Below are 18,442 nucleotides of genomic sequence, written 5' to 3'. Positions count from 1 at the left end.
CCACTGAATCCAGCAGGCTGTGTTCTGCTTTTCCCTGTCTGTCTCAGCATCGTCACCCCCTGCCTGCTGCCCCTGTCGTGCCCCAAAAGACGGAGCCCAAAAGCTGCTGGGCCCCCTCCTCCCTACAACACGGGGCTGAAAATGCGGCAAGATTTGGGTCTGGGGGCTGCAGCCCTGCCTCACTGAGCCACAGCCCAGCCGCAGCCCCCGGCTGTCTCCGCCTGGGGAAGCCTTGCGGAAAACAACAATAAAACCCAGAGAATCGTCTCCTTTCTGCTTTCAAGGGCCAAGGAAGGAGAAGCAGCCGAGTTGCGTGGAGCAGACAAGAAAGGGAAGAAGAGGAGGAAAAGCCATCTTCTGCTGGCGTGCTGGCTGGGTGTGTCTGCTCGCCTCCCCCCTCCCCGGTGGGGCTGCATTTCTGGCAGGCAGTCCGACTGGGAGGGACCCGGCGTCAAAGCCACCCAGGAAAGGAGGCCTGAGCCGCTCAGTGCCATTCCCAGCCCGTGACCCTTCCTTCTCCTTCCACCTGCTCCGTGCTGCGGGCGCTCCGACCTCCCCGCCGCGGGTGCCGAGCCCGCTCCCCATCACCACCACCGCAGCCCCGCGCCCCACGGCAGCATGGCCAGCACCGTCTCAGGTAGGGCAAGACCTGGTCAGCCCCACGCTGCCCGGCTCCTTTTTATCCTTATTCTCATTTATATATATATTTTTTTATTATTTTTCTTTTCCTTTTTTTTTTTTCTCCTTGCGTTTCGGGGGAGTTCGATGAGGCGGCAGCTGCTATGGCAGCATTGTTCCCCTTCCTCCCCCAGGCACACACCCCTCTGATGCAAGATAGCAGGTGGGCTTTTTTATTTTAATATGAATGCACAGGCGATAAACTTGCCGGTTTAAAATATTGCTGTCATTACGGTGCACCATCGGAAGATGCTGCTGCATGCCAATTAATAATTATTTTTGTAGCGTGATGCAGCTTTTTTTTTTTTTTCTCTAAGAAAAACGTGCTTGTTGTGTAGCTGGATGCAGAGAAATTAGAAAATGCATTTTATTGTGTGAAGATGATAGATTTCCTAAACGGATATTGGGGGAAAAAAAAAAAAAAAAAGATGCGGACAAGATGCTGATGGTAATGCCCTAAAATATCCCCCCCCACGCCCAACCAGAAAAACCTGGGTGGGTTTCTGTGCATTCTCAGAGCTCCCCAGCCCTGCATTTCTTTCACAGCTCGCTTTTCTCCATCAGGAGATGCTTCAGGGGAGCGGTCCTCTGATGGCGTTGAGTGAAACCAAATGCTGCAAGGGAAGCCCTTCCTCCCCCCTGCAGTAATAATGGGAATAATAGCGTAGCCCGGGGAGCCTGCTGCTTTGGCTGCAGCATCCCGGGCTGCAGTGAGGATGCTCCTCATCCAAACTGCTTCCTAAAGACGAGTTTTGCCCCTTTTAGGTGAAGAGTGGGAATTCAAAGGGCTGGGACTGGGAACTCGGGTGAAGGAGAAAATCCAGGAATGATACAATGAGAAGGGGGTGGGGCTGGAGGGTCTGCTTCTTTTCCTTCAAAATAAAAGGAGTTTTATCCTGAAACTGCTCTTCATTTCTCAGTGCATAAAGAGGGGCTTGAGGGTGTGAAGCTGAATCCTAAAGGGTCGGGATGTAGGTCTGGATATAAAGAAAAGGCAAAAAGAAGTGGGGAGTGCTTTGTGCCCCCTCCCAGCCACAGAACCAGCCAGAAGGAAACCAGGCAGCATCCCTTGCTCCTTTCACTGGCCTGTGCCTGTGTCTCCTCCATGCATTTTCCATCCTTTTCTCCTTTTTAAAAGGCAGCAGAGAAAGGGACAGAAAGATGGGAGGTGCCGCGGGGCGGGTGAGGGTGCAGCAGATCCCGAGGGGGCTTTGCATTAAGAAAAAATGGTGAAGCAGCGCCGTGAAAATGCGTCTCGGAGACAGGCAACCCGCAGCGATTGTACGAGTGTCCCTGTGTGGGTGGGTGCACGCGTGGGGCAAGGGCAGGGCCCACCCTGCTGCCCCCTGTCCCTATTTTGGGGACAGAGGAGGGCTCCCAGCTGCCGAAACGGAGGTTGCATCGGATGTGACGGGGGCGAGGTGGTGGATGAGGGGCGTGGGGGCACAAAACGTGGCTCCTTTTGGTGCATCCTCACCCTCCCAGCCCAGCCGAGATGTTCCACCTGCAGGAAGATGCTGCTCTCATGTCAAAGGGGATCACGAAGCGTTCACTTCAGGGGAACCACGCTTCCCTGTGGCTCCCTCCACGCCGAGAGGGCGATGTGAAGGGGGAGGATGTGAAGGGGAATGAGGGCTGAGGCAGGGGGAGGCAGAGCAAGGCAGGAGCGATGCTGAGCCTCGCCCAGCTCTGCAGGGAGCAGCCGCCCCTCAGCCACTGCCTTCAGCCACGGGCACGGAGGAAAAAGGCAAGCAGATCCTTGAATTAAGGAAAAAACCTCGTGTTCCGTATTTTCTCCTCCATCCTCAGCAAAAGCAAATCCGTGCTGAGGGGAGAGCAGCTCTAATTGCCTGCAGCTGCTGCCCGGGGGCCGATGATCCCCACCTTGGGAAGATTTCCCTGGGTTTGTTCAACCCCCCAAATCCCCCGGGGATGAAAAAAAAAGAGCCGGGGGGCTTGCTTTCTTCATCCCCGCAGCCATCACCGGCTCCCACCTGCCTCCGCAGGCGTTTCCCCCCAGCCGTGGCCGTTGTGTGTGCAGCGGAGGAAGCAGCAGCACATGCTCAGTGCAGGCTCAGCTGCAGTGCTGGCCGTGCTGCACGGGCACAGCTTGCAGGGCAGAGCCCTCGCGCCTCCTCCCCGCATGGCTGGACAAAGCCCTGTGCCGTCGGGCATCCCAAAAGGGGAGGCATCCCGGGGGCTGCAGCCCCAAGGGGGTTTTCTCCACCACCCATGGGTGCTGGGGCTGAATGTAGGAAGAGATACGAGAGGCAGCAGCCGCTCATGGAGGTTATGAAATGATGCGGTACGGAGGAAGCCTCGTGGGGTTTTTTCCTGCTGGTGTGGCTGGGAAGGTGGAGCCGGGAGGGAACTCGGGTTTGTCATTCCCAGCCTCGCAGCAGGGGATGGTAGAGGTGTCCGGATGGATCCTGGGGTTTTCCCCTTCCTGTGCTGAGCTGCAGGAGCAGGATGGCTTTTTGTGGGTTGGGGTCACCTCTGCCTCCCTTTTCTGGGGCTGGTGGACACCGCTCAGCGCTGTCCCACACCATTTCTATGGCTGGTGCTGGACACAGTCAGACTCCTTTCCACCCAGCCATCACCTTGTTCTCAGGAAATCACTATTAATATTCTTTCTTTTCAGTTGTTGATAGAGTGCATATGGCCTGACAGATGTTTATGGTGCCTTTATTGGGACTTCAGTTGTACAAGCCAAGAGAACCTGTTTTAGGTCTTTTTATATTCCTACCAATGTATCCAAACAAGGCACCTAAATCCTTGATTATTTTTTTTTCTAAAATATGAACCATATCTTCCTTAATGGCAGCGTGTAGACACTGTGATGATCCCTCAGATATCTCAGACGAGCCCTTTCTTGGAGTACGCTGGTGTTGGTTCAGGGCTGGTGGACGTGTTGTTTGTCAGATGAGTGTGTTGTGTTCTCCTTCTGCAAAGGAAAAACAGAGATTTAGTGCTCTGATGTGGCAGGTCGAAGGTTTGCAGATGAGGCCTTTGGGACAGCAGCGTTGGCAGCAGTGTGGACTGCAACTTCTTGCTGTATTGGGGTGAACAGGGCTGGTGGCTGTGTATGGCAATATGCAGAGGGACCTGAAGCTCACTAAAACTTCCATACCATCCTCTGCTAATTAATTGGCAGCAACATTCCTGCCTCACCCCTTCTCTCCGAGCCTTTTCCTCCCTGATGCCCTAGCGACATGGGCCTTACTCTTCTAGGCATAAACCTATGATAAAAAAAAATAATAATAATTAAGAATATATATATATGATTTAGAAATACAAAAGAGCTAGATGAAAGACCATGGGTATGTGCTGTAGCACGTTGGCACGCCTCAAATGGTGAAGAGCTGCTCGGCATATTTTCAAACAGCCCTTTGATTCGTTTGAAGTACCTCTACGTGTTTAGTGCCATCATGGAGAATTTTGCATTCTCTGCGTGTATTTATAAAAATAAATAAATAAATAAATAAATAAATAATGAAATCTCAGCCTAATGGACAAGTCTCTGGGTCTCTGCTGCCCAGCTTGGCCCCTGCTCTCCTGCTGAGACAGGAGAGGGGTGATTGCCTGGGTTATTTTCCTGCAGGCACCCCACATGTTCCAGCCTTGGAGCCTGAGTGATTTGCCAATCGTTTGGCCGCCTGTAATGTGGCTTGATGGGATGGACACGAGCTGCAAATGAAACCTAGGAGGGAATGAGCCAGGTGATTGGAAACCCCTGCTGGGGGGTGGTTCAGCAGATGTCCCACAGAAGGCAAAGTGAGCCTCACATCTGCCTGTCCTCATGGATGGCTCCAAACAGGCCCACGTTCACTTCTGAGCCTCACATCTCCGAGATGCTGCCTGGCATCAGCATGGGGTGCAACCTCTGATCTGCACAATCCCTCCAGTGAATTGCTGGGCTTTGTCGTCCCTTTTCAACACCAATGGAGCTGTATTGCTCCCATTTTTCTGGATCCCACTGTTTTCACTGGTTCCCCTTCCTCTTCTGGTTGCGTGAGCTCTTTTGCTGTCCTGGTGGTGGATGTTGTGGGGCAGGAAGATGGAAGTGAGATATTCTGAGACAAAGATCTGGATTCTGTGATTCTGTGATTCTGTGATTCTGTGATTCTGTGATTCTGTGATTCTGTGATTGATTCTGTGATTCTGTCATCTTCATGGCAGCATTCTTACCAGGTGAGAACATCTGCACTCTGTTGTGCTCTGAACGCTCCTCGGGGACTGGGGTTGCATTTCTTGTGTCTGTGGCATGGCAGAATTTGTGCTGCAGGGCCCCAGTCCCCATCTCTAGTTCCTTTACCTTCAGTTTGTGCTTTAGTTACATTTATAATTGGACTCTTCTTGTCTTTTCATGGTATAAATGAAAATACATTTTCATGCTTTATGGAAGCAATTTTTACTTCTCCAAAGTTATCTTTGCAAAACCAGCGATTTTCTTCTAACAACCTTCCTTTGACCTTGCTACCAGATGTAGCACGCTCGGTCCCATCCCTTTAATTGTCTGGTTTCACACAAATGAGCCTCACTGTGCCTCTGGTTCCTTCCAAAGCACCCTGCATCGGCGTGGTGCCTTACCAGCCCATGTTTTGCTGGACATCCTAAAACACCTACCAAAAAGACATCTGCTCAGCTTGATTTATCTGGTTAGGAAGCAGAGAACCAAACTTTTTGGGCAGAGATGGGCTGGAGATGGTGAGTCCTGTGGTCTCACTACCCCATGGGAGGTGGTTCCCTTTGCTCAGCACCGCTCCCACCCCCAGCCACTGCTCCTTGTCCTGCTCCCAGCCTGTACAGCCCCAGACAGACCCAAATGCATAAAGCCAGGACCCTCCTCTCCTCACAGGATGCCTGTGCTTATTTAGCCTGCTAATGGTGTGTTGGCCACCTCTCTTTTGTCACTGAACCTGTCAGATCAAAAAGTGCACGAGGATGGGGGCATCAGGGTGGCTGCTGATGCTCTCAGTGCTGGGGGTCGTTCTGGGCTGCCCCTCGTGGGTGATTTATTTTTTGGGGTGGGAATCGGGGTTGATTTTTTCCCAGGGTCAGTTGTTTCCCAGGGGTCGGATGTTTTCCAGGGTCGATTATTTTCCAGGGGGCAGTTGTTTTCCTAGGGGCTGGGGTCATTTTTTTCCCAGGGGTTGGGGTCATTTTTTTTTTCCCAGGGGTTGGGATCATTTTTTCTCCAGGGCTCAGCTGTTTCCCAGGGCTGGGCCCTTTCCCCCCTTGGTCCCCAAGTCTTCACCATGGCACCTGGCAGGGCTGGGGGCAGCAGTGCTGAAGGGACAGCTCTGCACCACCAGGATGGGGCCGGATCCTGCCAGATCCTGGAAGATCCTGGTGGGATTAAGGCAGCTGCTACCAAATGAAATCCCTACAGCAGACCTCCAGGAAGGCAGGGCTGCACCCATCTACGCAGGGAACCATGAAACCAGCACTAGGGACAGCTGCCAAAGTTCAAGGACTGAAACCCAAAGCGCTGGGGTTTGTAGCAAGTGCTAGGAGACAGCCTGGTGGGTCAGGGATGTGGCACATCTGCTTAACGTCTTTGTTCCAGCCAGAACCAGCCAGGATTGTAAAGAAAGGACCTCAGTGCTTTCTGCTAAGTGTTCACATCTCCCATTTTGGCCAGGGATCCCCCCTCTGGGCTCTGGCAGCACAGCACCAGGCACCAGCTTCTTGCTGCATGTCACCAGCCCAGCACAACGCGGCGCTCCCAGAGGCTTTCCAAAGTCCCTGTCACCAGGAACAGAATCGAAATGTCCTGCCCTGTGGCTTGCATCACTGATTAAACTGCCCTTGTCGGGTATATACACAGCCACAGAACTGGGAAGGGCGCTGAAACCAGAATGTGGAGCAAACAGAAATGTAAAAATCAGTAAAAAAATCAGCTCAGTAAAAATCTGAGCTGCAGGGGCTGCTGGTTGGCCCAAGGGGGGTGTAAATTGGGATGCAGTTCTGTGCCTAGGAGGAAGAATAAGTGTGAGGATGAAGCAGGCGTATGGAAGCACTGTTCTTCTGCCAGAGCAGCCAAGGGAAGGCAGAGGAGGAGATCTGAAAGGTGTTTCTCAGAAGCTGTGCTACACAGAATTGCACTGCTTCAAAATTGCTCTGCCTCTGGTGCTTCTTCACATCACAAAGGGTTTTTTTTGGGGTTCCTTTTCCCGGCCTGCGGGAGGGTCTTGCTGTTGGGGTGGTGTGATCGCTGAGGGTGCTGCAGAGCATCCTCGGGTCACAGGGATGCTGAGCAAACCTGAGGGCTCGCGGCAGCAGAGCTCGAGGGGGTGCTGCATCTCCCTGCCCTTTGCAGGAGCTGGTGGGGACAGCACAGTGACCGCAGAGCCTGCACGATCCCACCACGTCCTCCCTTGCCTGCTTCTGCGATGAATTGTGAAATACGGGGAACTTGCTGAGGGCTGAGAAGTGATTCTGGGTGTCCGTGGGCATCCTCTACCTCCGAGCCTGGAGGTGGGATGCAGAAAGTGTCTGGGCAGCTGTGGCTATGGGGCTAATTTTGAGGGCTGAAGTGTGTCAGCTCCGTTGGAGGGAAAATCTTCCATAGGAACTCACACCTCCAGACGTGGTAAAATCCTAATGTCTTCCCATGATGCTGCTACTCTGGTCTCTAATTTAGTCTACTCTAGAGCAGATACCCCTCGGGGACATTTTGGCAACCTGTGGCAGCCTGGCAAAGCCTCCACAGAGTCTGGTAGCTACAAACAGACCTCCTGGTGCCCACTTGCTTCTTTTCTCCATGAAAAAAAAAGAGCTCCCATTGCCATTCGACTCCCTCCTCATTGCTATTCCTTATTTTTCAGCCTACAAGGAGAAAATGAAGGAGCTGTCTCTGCTCTCCCTCATCTGCTCCTGCTTCCACACCCAGCCGCACCCTAACACCATCTACCAGTATGGAGGTACGTAACCTGCTCGTGTGTATTAGGCTGCAGAATTGTTCCCAAATGCCCCTGATGGCAGTTTGGTTGATGTGGGAGCTCACCAGTACCCCCCCATCCCCTCCTAGGGCAGCAATCCACATCTCGGCCCGGGCCCTTCAGTTTAGCCTCCTTCCCAGTTAATTTTATTAAGACGTGCTGGGAATTTAAAATAATTGAATTGAGCTGGGGGGGGGATGAAGCCAATTAATCAGGAAATTCTGGGGATAAACCAAAACCACTCAGGTCAGGACAGGGGAATTAATACCTTATTCCCACACGAAGAGCCCAGTGCCCTCAGGCCAACACTCTCCTGGGTGTCACAGTCACAAAGCTCTTGTTTTTTTTTTTTTTTCCCCCAAGATATGGAGGTGAAGCAGCTGGACAAGAGGGCATCAGGTCAGAGCTTCGAGGTGATCCTGAAGTCGCCTTCAGATCTATCTCCCGAGAGCCCCATCCTTTCCTCCCCCCCCAAGAAGAAGGACCTGTCCCTGGAGGAGCTGCAGAGGAGGCTGGAGGCTGCAGAGGAGAGGAGGAAGGTAACGAGACGGGGCCTTTCAGGAGGGTACTGATCGCACCAAACCCTAAAGCAGGCTTCTCAGGAGCAATCTAAGCCGGTCAGCATTAGTGTTCTTACCCTTAGCATTACTCAGCTGTAAATAGTCAGGTAAGACATGGGGGTGATGAAGGTTTGCAGCCTGTTTTGGGCAGGAAATTGGGCTCGGTGTCCACGGTTGTCCTGTTCCTACAACTGCAGAGGTTTTTGGAGCCCTGTCTGACCTCGTGGGCATGACCAGGCTATTGCAGAGCTCTTGCTCACCTGAGTTAAACTCCAAACCTCACTTTTCTAACAGCTGCCTATGCTACTTCCCACCTTTTATCATGAAATATCTTCCGGTGAAAAATGCGGAAAAGGAGAAAAACTGCAGAGTAAGGCACAGGATAATTGTTAGGGCAAGAGGAAAGGGCCTCAAGCTGTGCCAGGGGAGGTTTAGGTTGGATATGAGGAAAAATTTCTTCCCCAGAAGGGTTGGGAGGCATTGGAAGAGGCTGCCCAGGGAAGTCACTGTCCCTGGAGGTACTCAGGTGGGGTGCTCGGGGACGTGGCTCAGTGAGGGGCTCGGTGCTGGGTTGGACCTGGTGGTCTTTGATGTCTTTTTCACCCTCATAATTCTAAAGGGTGGTGGGCAGGAGGAAAGCTGAAATTGTCCAAAGACCGAGGGGAACCTGGCAGGGGGCTTCTGTGCCCCCCATGCCTACCCCCGTGGTGCTGCTGAGCGCGGGAGGGCCCCTGGCACCCGGCTGAGCCAACAATGCCCCATCCCAGGGAGGAGGCGACTGCTCCGAGCGCCTTCCTGGCAGAATATTATGGGCTGGAGGGAGGTGAAAAGGGCTGGAGACCAAACATCTCGGGGGAGGCTGAGGGGAGGCTGGAAGAGGCTCTCCCGTCGGCTCACGCGCCTTTCCCGGCGCCTCGCCAGACCCAGGAGGCGCAGGTGCTGAAGCAGCTGGCGGAGAAGCGGGAGCACGAGCGGGAGGTGCTGCACAAGGCGCTGGAGGAGAACAACAACTTCAGCCGCCTGGCCGAGGAGAAGCTCAACTACAAGATGGAGCTGAGCAGGGAGATCCGCGAGGCGCACCTCGCCGCCTTGAGGGAGCGGCTCCGCGAGAAGGTAAATGCACGGGGCTCAGGGAAATGTGTGGGGCTCCAGGGAAATGTGTGGGGCTCTGCGTAAATGTGTGGGGCTCCAGGGAAATGCACAGGGCTCCAGGGAAATGCACAGGGCTCCGGCTTAATGCTTGTGGCTCCAGCACCCATGGGTGCTGCAGGCTGCAGACCCTTGGGCTGCAATGGGTGTGAAACTGCTCTGAGAGCTTTTCTTCTGGCTGGTGCCAACGCTGCGTGCAGGACAGGAGGAAAACAGAGCTTGCAAGAGCAGAAACTGTCAGCCTGTAACTGTTGAGAGACACCCCCAGCTCTTGGCTTGCCCTAAAGATTTACCTGCCTGGTGTCCCCTCTCCTGTCTTTGCAGGAACTGCACGCAGCCGAAGTGCGCAGGAACAAGGAACAGCGGGAGGAGATCTCTGGATAAAGGGCTTTTCTACACACCTAGCACCTGATTCCTGTTAACAAACCAACCAACCAACACATTTTATTTTGTTTGTCTAGATGCAGCGTTTGGTTCTCCATCCCCCCATCCCCTGGTGTTCGTCCCCCAGCTACACGCTTCTCTATCTCTGCATCCTAAATCGTTCGGTACTTGTGGGGGTTCACAGATGATAGGGACCTCTAAGCAGAATAGCAACTAGCTCACACGAAATAGAGAATCAGTGGATCAGTCGGTCAATCAGCTTCTTCGGAGGGTTTGTCCTTTTTTTAAAAAAAATATTTCTTAAACTAATGTAAAAACGAAGATGTTAATAAATTCAACCAGCAGTGTCACGGAGATACGGATTTCTTATCCGGGGCTTTTAGTACTCTCGGTGTTTGCTCTGAGCCAAATCTCAGTTTCAGGATAATGGGAAGGAAGTGATGATTTCTGTGTGTGTAGTGGAGCAATGAGTAGAGCCGTGTTTGCCAGCGGTAGGAGAGGTGTGGGAGAGGCAGGGACTGGCTGTGGCAGTGGGGGCGTGCAGCCCCCAGCTCTTGGCCATTACCTGAGGCAAGCCCAGGCAGGCAGCAACCCAAAAATCCTCGTCTTTGGGTTTTTCTTTGGTAGCCTGTGTGGAAACAGCTGAGGGGCTCTCCCAGAGCTCAGAACCACGTCCCCACTGTCCCTGTCCCCATGGGTGCTGGCTGATGCCCCGGCAGAAGCCTTGGACAGGCAGCACGGGGATGAAGGGGACGCGGGGTCTGCAGCTGCCCGGTGCTCCCGAGACCTCTCTCTGTAGGAACACAGCTCCAGCAGGAACAGGGCAGGGTGGTGAGATGGCAGACATGATAACCACCCTTCCCTCTTCCCAGTGATGGACGTGGCTCCTCGGTGCCGTTGCGGGATGGATGCTGAGGCCAGGGAGCACCGGGCACAGCCCCAGAGCATGGCAGGGCAGGGACACGCCACCCTCCTGCGTGGTCCTCTCCGCCCGGCTGCCTCGGATGAGGCAGAGCTGAGCAGGAGCAGCTCTGCAGGAAGGGGGAAGAGATGTTCCCATGCTCGTTTCTTGTCTATCTTTAGCTTTTCAAGGCCTATTTTTACGCCAACTCCGTCTCTCCGTGGAGGTAGAGATGAGCAGGGAACATGCAAGCGTGGCGTTAGCAGCTGACGGTAACGTCACCTGGCTAGGTGGCTGTCACAGCCTTCCTGAGCTGCAATGTCACCGCTTACCAAGCACACTGCGGGGGCTGCCACCCGCAGCGCTGCCCACCCTGTGCCCGCTCTGCTTTTGGCTTGAAAAACCGAAAAAGAGGCAACGTTGCATCGGACGCCCTGCGGGAATCGCCACCCGGTCGCTGTGGGGCCTCATGCGAGTGGTCGGTCCTCGTGTGAGCACGGTCTCGGGGCAGGATTTGGTGGAGGAGATGGATGGTGGAGGCTGCGTTTGTTTGGGGCAGAGGGCAGTGAGAACTCCCCTCTGAGCAGAGCTTACAAATCGCTGTGGTGGTGTGCCTTGGATAGAGCAGAGAGGTGGTTTTGGGGCACGGCACCGGTGGCATCCCTCCTCTCCTTCCTGGCTGCTGTCTCAGCACGAGGAAAGGGGTGTGCGAGGGCTGGAGACATCTAATTTAGGGCCGTGGTGCCTTCTGCACGGCGTGTGGCTAAAATGTTGTGCTGGGGAGAGATGGGAGATGCCTGCACTGGGTTTTGAGTCCTTGGAGAAGATGCTGCGGGGAGCAGGCACAGGGGCTGGGGCGAGGGATGGCAGCGGGTGAGGATGGCACACCAGGAGCTGCCTCACCTGCCTCTCCCCCCCTCTTGAAAACCACGGCTGAGTCTGCTCAGAAGCTGACGTTTTCAGCCTACCCTGTGCTTTACTCGTGCAAAGAATTTGTTAGGGCCTGAAGTAGGCGTCGGGCAGCCACAGAAACCCTACAGAAAGCCAAAGAGCAGCTGCTGGAAATCAGATCCCTGGGCTCTTTGCTGATCCCCCAGAAGTCCTGGCCAGATTCGGGAGCGACCCCTCTGTGGCCGCAGCACGTTTCGATGTCCGGGGAAGGCTTTGCTCCTGGAAGGAAGGGCTGCCTCCTGCCCAGCCCCTCTGCCCGGGGTTATCAGCGAGCCCCGGCCCCGGCCAGTGACAAAATGTGATTTTGGACAGAGAGGGAAAAGGAGCGGCAACTGAGGGTTGAATTTCTTAATCAGTAGCTAACGATCAGTTTATAGTAGCAGCTGTCTTAGATAAGCATCTGTGTAGAGCGCGGCGTCACCGCCAGCATCACCTCATTCATATAGTGACAAGAAATTTTAAAAAGTTTAAAAAAAAAAAGAATTTACAAAGTAATTTAAACGAAATGTTTGTGTGTAAGAAATGGTTGAAACTGTCTAATGTCTGTGTCCCGCGTTGGCGGGATCTGAGAAGGTATCTGCAAGATATTAACCCCGTCCTGCTCTCTGTGGTGCTGAGTGTTTGCTTGGTGTGTAATTCTGACCTGGAGCTTGTTGTAAATACTGTTTTTAGTACTATGATTACTATGATTATTATTATTCTCAGAAATGTACTCATGAGCAGGAGTCTAGAAGGAGAGAAACGACCACTGTCCCTCTGTCAGCGGGGCGCACGAGCGGCTGGAGGTGGGGAGCAGGGGTGGGGGCAGCCGCCCGCATCCAGTCCCGGGCTGGGTGCTGCGGGTACCAGGAGGAGGAGGAGGACAGAGGGCTGGGATGAAGGTGATGCTTGGGATGTGTGCTGTGTTTAGGTACGGTTAACGTAGCGTGAGGTCCTGCACGAGGGTGAGGCTTGGGGTACAAAAGCAGAGCCCGGTGCTGGGTCAGAGCCACCCTCCCCACGGTGCCTGAGCCCCTGGCTCGGTCCCTGCCTGGTTTTGCAGCTCAGTCCTTTGTGCCTGCCCTCCTCCACGTAAGACCAGCCTTGTCCTCGGGTGGAGGCTTATTCTTGCAGGTTTTCCTGGCAGTCAGTCCCGCAGGGAGTGCAGAGAATGACCTGGCAAGAGGGGAGCCCGGCATGTGGGCCCTGGGAAACCCATTTTTCTCGCCTCTGTTGGGTTGGTGCCGTGAGGTTCGGTGGATGTGGCTGGAAAATGTGTTGCTGCGGGGGGAAATTCAAGCACCGGAGAAGCAGGGATGTGTTGGGCTGAGCTCTGTGCTGGTGACATCGGGGGACTGGCGCTGTCACCGCCGTGCAATGTCACACGGGGCCTTGTGTGCTTGGTGACACGGAGGTGAATGCATGAGGGACACAAGAGGACCCCGATCCTCACCCCGTGCCATGGGTACTATCGGGGGAACGCCCGCAGTGAGCACGGGATCTTCCTGCTCCTGGGGCTGCCGGTGGTTGTCTGCTGCAGCATCCTTCCTGCCTCAGCTGCGACTAATTAAGTGTCCTCATTAACAGCCTCACAGCCCCATCCCCTGTCTGTCTGGTTGTGACTTCCCCACCATTCCCACACCTCGTGGTCGCAGTCCCCAGGGCGATGGTGCTGGTGGCAGGGCCGGGTTCCTCCCTGCTTCCCGTGGCTGCTCCGTAGCCGAGCTCTGCAGAGGCAGACACGGGACTTTGTGCTCGGTAGGAGCCTTTCCTCGAGGCTCCTCGAGCTGACAGAGGACCCGTGGCTGTGCGAGGGAGGAAAATGAGGTGGTGGCAATTTCTTGGTGTGCATGCACCTTGCACAGAGCTCTCCTGAAGAGCCTCTGATTCAAGCAAGGCAGGAAAGCTGAAGCTAAATTAGCTGCTGGGTGATCAGTGGGTCTGTGCGAGAGCTGCAACAAGGGGCATGAGAGCCCCAATTCCAGCTCTGCACAGTTATCCTTTGTGGCAAAGTGGCTCAGCTCTGTCTGCACATGGGGGCTTTCAAGGATGCTCAGATTGCTTCTGGGCTGCGCCTTTCCCTTGTCTTATTAATTGTGAGCTGTAAGCGAATGTGGGGTTACCTTTGAGTTAACTTTTAGGGACAGCGGCCGTTCACGCAGGCATCCTGCACTGGGGGCAGCCAGCGTTGCTGCCCCTCTTGCCAGGCCAACTTCAGCTCGCTTTAGCTTAGCCCAGCTGGCTCCCCGGCCCTGCGCCTGGCTGGCACGGCTCGTCTCACCCTGTTGGGCTGGGCACCCCACACCAAAACGCAGAGGTGGAGACCATTTATGCACATCCACTCCTCCTACCACTTGAAACGAGTCAGGGAACGGCTGTTCATGGTGCTAGAGACTTCTCACCACCCATGCTAGGGACGAGACGATGCAGTAAGGCCGGTAACCTCCACCGCCGCAGTCAGCTGTAGGGCAGAGGTGCCAAGTGCCATGAGAATGGGAAGCACCAAAGCACGGGGCCATGTCTCACCCTGGGGACGTTCGAGGTGGCATGGCACCCTCAGGTGAGCTGTCACCTCCCAGCCATGCTCTTGTCCCCAAAAGCTGCTTGGGGCTGAGCATCGCCGCCCGCCGTGGCTCTGGTGGGACGGGGCGGCGGGGTGGCGAAGGGCTCCCCATCCCTAGCAGAGCCCGGTCTGGTTCCCGTGGCTCTCCCGCGTGCATTTCATTGTCAGCTTGAGGTTGTCGTTGTGCAAAAAGAAGTGATGATGAAAAATGAGTTAAAAAATAAAAAAAGAAAAAAAAAAAAAGAAAAAAACTTGGTATGAAACCATGTGTGTCCATCTCTCCATAAATAGATTGTTTGAGTTCTAAGGCTCCTGTTTGTATTGTGAGAATACCAATAAAATGCATTGAATTGACCTAAAGATTTAACAAAGCAGAATTTAAGCCTCTGTATGTTAAGTAAGTACTTTGCACCCAATATAAAAGATGCAGAAACCCATCGTTTATCACTATTCTCAGAGGAAAAAAAAAAATAATGATAAAACGCTTGAATGGAGGCACCACTACCAAGCCTTGTGGTTCGAAAGGCGAGGGCATGCAACGTCTTTACAGAGGAGGATCAAAAAAGATATAAGACAATTGCAAATACAATAAATCCAGTTCTGGAAAACTTGTGAGTTTCTTCTTTTTCTTTTAATAGAAACCCAGTGCCTGTGTTCCTGATTTCCCAGCAGCTGCATGGCCTTCCCCCCTGGGGCTGGGTGGGGGTGAGCGGGGTTGGGTTCCCCAGAACGGCCCCAAAAGGACACTGTGTCAGCCTTGGCCAACATTTCCCTGGGCCACGATGCAAAAAAACACCCCAAAAGCTGCAACAGGAGGGTCTGTAACCCCCAAAGACACCCGAAGGGAAGGCGTGTGGCCATTTCCATAGCAGCTGCAGCAGTTGGCCCTACCTGCCTGTGTCCCCAGCCCCACCGTCCTTGTAGGAACATTTAAAAAGCAGCATCCTTATGGACTGAGATGCATTTTGTGACCCTACAAGGCGGTGCAGGAGAAGCTGACCCGAAGGGAGGGCAGATGGGGTTTTACCCAGCAGGGCCCTCATCCCGGGCAGGTTTTTGTAGGATCAGGGGGAGCGATGCTGCGCAGGCACCGCCCGGCACCGATGCTCTTCCCACGTGTGCGCAGGATGCCGCTGCCTGCACAAACAGGAATTCTATTTTTGCAGCATGACCTTCGTGGTTTGTAAGATAAGATCCTTACTGGGAACACAACATTGCTCGGTTTTCTTCAGAGGTTCACCATCTGCTAACCCAGGCTTGGGAACTCTTAACAAAGTGATCCCGGTAACCTGAGCCTCTGCATTTGCCTCTCTGCCACAAAAAATAAAATAAAATAAAACAAAACAAAATAAAATAAAATAAAATAAAATAAAATAAAATAAAAATTATATCAGAAAGACCAAGCGTGGCCATCCTCTCCAGGCCAGATCCTTCATCCCAGTGTGATCTGAAGGAGCAAACAGCAGAGGGGTGGGATGCATTGGTGCAGGGCTGGTGGAGTGTTCCCAGGGCACCCACACACAGCACCAAGCTGCTGGCAGCACCAGGGCTGCCCAAAGGCACGATCCTGAGGTATTGGACCAGCCACATCACTTGTCCAAACTCTTCTGTAAAGGTCAAAACCTGGCGAATAAATAAAATGCGAGCAACCTGGAGAATCCCTACAAAATGCTCAAGTCGTGTCTGAGCAGGGGGAAGAGAAGAGAACAGCAGCTCTGGCAGATGAATGTAAAACACTCCCTGGGCAGGCAAGAAAAGATTTTGCAAAGTAATTTGCTTTGGTTGTAAAGCAGCTGTAGGTGCTGCAGCAGTAGCCTTGTGGGCACTCATGCGAGCCTGGCGGCTGGGGAAGGAGCAGAAAGAGGCACCGAGCGAGCCCTTGTGGTCCCCTGGGAGGAGCTGGGGGGTTCCTGGTGTCCAGCTCTGGCAGAAAAAGGAAGATTTTGCTTCCCGATAGGGCACAGAGTGCCAGGAGCACTCATGCAGAGAAGCACTGCTGTGGGTATGCCCTCTTTTACCATCTTTGTTACACCTCTGCCGCTGGCCACCATCAGGGACTGATAGGGTGGCAGAGGGAATTTTTATCTGCCCCAGCCAGCCAGGTCTGGTGGTGCAGCTGGTGGAACAGCAACCTGGGCTGCTGCTGCCCGTGGGTTGGTAGAAATACAGGCAGGATCCCACGAAAAAGGGCTTCATGATATCTAGTGAGTGAATTAACATTGCTGGTTGGTTACATTTGGTTATCCAGGAGGAGAAGCAAAAGAAATATATCTCCTCATGCAACATCACGTTAATGAGAATTAGCTTCAGGAAACTGGAAAGCGAGCAGGGATGCGAGGGAAGCAGCATTTTGGCAGCCAGTTATCTGGCAGCACTGGTCTGGATGGGGAGGACGGAAAAAGGAAGAGCGTTGGACAAAATAAGCGCTAAATAAACCATCACAAAGCCATCAGAGGGGTTCATCAGAAATTCGTGTGAAAAACACAGCTCACCAGGCCAAATGCGAACAGCCAGCCAGCCACGCCACCTGAACGCGGCAGGGACCGGGAGGCAGAAAATGCCATTTGCCAAGCAGCTGGGAAGAGCCGACAACAAAAAGTCACCGAGACTGCTTCAAGAAGCGGGTTGTGACTTTCACAGCCCCTGGCATGGCTTTTTCAGAACGTGTCACCCACCCACTAGCAGAAAAACCAAGATGGAGCGAGACTGCTCAAGAGCCCTTCCCGGAAAATCCCTGAGTGCTTCTGCAGACCCCGGCTGTCACAAGCCAGGGAGGCCCAGAAATAGCAGAATTTGCACCAAAACCTGCGAGCGGCTCAGGGACGGCTCCTGGGCTCTGCCTGTGTCCCGAGCTCAGGGTGGGACGCGACGTGTGGTGCCATCGGGCCCAGCCACCACACAGCTCCTGGCACCGCGGGCTGCCTCCAGCAATGCAAACAGCAAAACACTGCCCTGGATCGAGCCCCCCCAAGCATCATGCAAGCCCCCAGGCCCCCAGGGAACCCCCCAGCACAGATATTTTCGAGGGAGGTGTCCCCCATGGCCAAGGAAAGGCCCAGCTGTGCACAGTGCTCTTGGGCAGTATGAAAACGGCCGTCAAGTCTTAGGACGGCCACAGACACGGCCCCTTTCTCCTCCAGCTGCAAAACACACTTTTCTATCTCCCCTTTTATAATTCGTAGCTGATACGGACAGTAAAAGCATCCTCAGAGAGCTGCTTTATCTCTTTTAGCGTTTATTGGGCCTTTGAATCGGTGGCACAGCAGCACTGCAGGGCTCTTGCAGGGCTGCTGCGTGCACTGCGAACATCGGTGAAGCGAATTTTGGGAACCAGATGCCTGTAGCAGGGCCAGCCCCAGCACCCGGACCTTGGGAGGTCACCGATGGCACCTCGGGGACAGCCTGTGGCCCCACAGCAGTGTGGGCAGCACACACGGCCTGGCAAAGGGGGGCACAAACACCTCAGGCTGTGCATGGCGTGGGACACCCCGAAATGTGGAGGGGAATGAGGTGGGGTCCCAATGGCCAAGGCAGGTGCAGAAAGCCCCTCCAAAATGCGGTGGGGACTGACATGGTGTGTCCCCATGGCAAAGACAGGCACAGAAAGCCCCCCAAAAATGTGGTGGGGACTGATGCGTGTCCCAATGGCAAAGGCAAGTAGAGAAAGCCCCCCTGAAATGCAGTGGGGACTGACGTGGTGTGGCCCCATGGCCAAGCAGGTGCAGAAAGCCCCCCCAAAATGTGGAGGGGAATGATGTGGTGTCCCAAAGGCAAAGGCAGGTGCAAAAAGCCCTGCCTTTTGGGGGTGTGCATGTGGGGGGGACACATGAGGGGCACTGAGGGACATAGGGGGACACTGAGGGACACGGGGGGGCACTGAGGAACACGGGGGGACACTGAGAAACATGGGAGGGCACTGAGGGACATGGTGGGACACTGAGGGGCATAGAGGGACACTGAGGGACATGGGGGACACTTAGGAACACGGGGGGGCGCTGAGAGACATGGGGGACACTGAGGAACACGGGGGGGCGCTGAGGGACATGGGGGGGCACTGAGGACATAGAGGAGGCATAAAAGTCCGGGGGGGGGCACAGGGGGGCCATACAAAGCCCGTGGGGTCCCCCACGGCCACGCAGGGCCCTCTCCCTCTGCCCCCCCCCACCCTCCTCTCTGCCCCCCCCCTTCCTATCCCCCGCCCTCCGCGCATGCGCAGTGCCGCGGCCGGGGCACTTCTTTGCACGGGCGGCTTCGCGAAATAAATCCCGTGCCCCCCCCCCACCCCAAAAAAAAAAAAAAAAAAAAAAAAAGAAAAAAAAAACCGCCCTCAACG

At 54.3% G+C, this 18,442-nt stretch overlaps 1 protein-coding gene across 1 annotated transcript; it reads left to right on the top strand.

Annotated features, from left to right (window-relative positions):
* The first annotated feature begins 497 nt into the window (after positions 1-497).
* On the top strand, positions 498-11,208 carry STMN3 (stathmin 3). Its single transcript, XM_082773631.1, has 5 exons — positions 498-637; positions 7,509-7,604; positions 7,986-8,161; positions 9,104-9,295; positions 9,656-11,208. The coding sequence occupies exons 1-5, from the start codon at positions 619-621 to the stop codon at positions 9,713-9,715; spliced, it is 543 nt and encodes a 180-aa protein (XP_082629757.1). The 5' UTR covers positions 498-618; the 3' UTR covers positions 9,716-11,208.
* Positions 11,209-18,442: the final 7,234 nt, after the last annotated feature.

Source organism: Aythya marila, assembly GCF_965140915.1.
Source record: "Aythya marila genome assembly, chromosome: 16".
In the NCBI taxonomy this organism is placed as follows: Eukaryota; Metazoa; Chordata; class Aves; order Anseriformes; family Anatidae; genus Aythya; species Aythya marila.
Note: the sequence above shows the minus strand (reverse complement) of the source record. Positions and strands in the feature narration are given on the sequence as shown.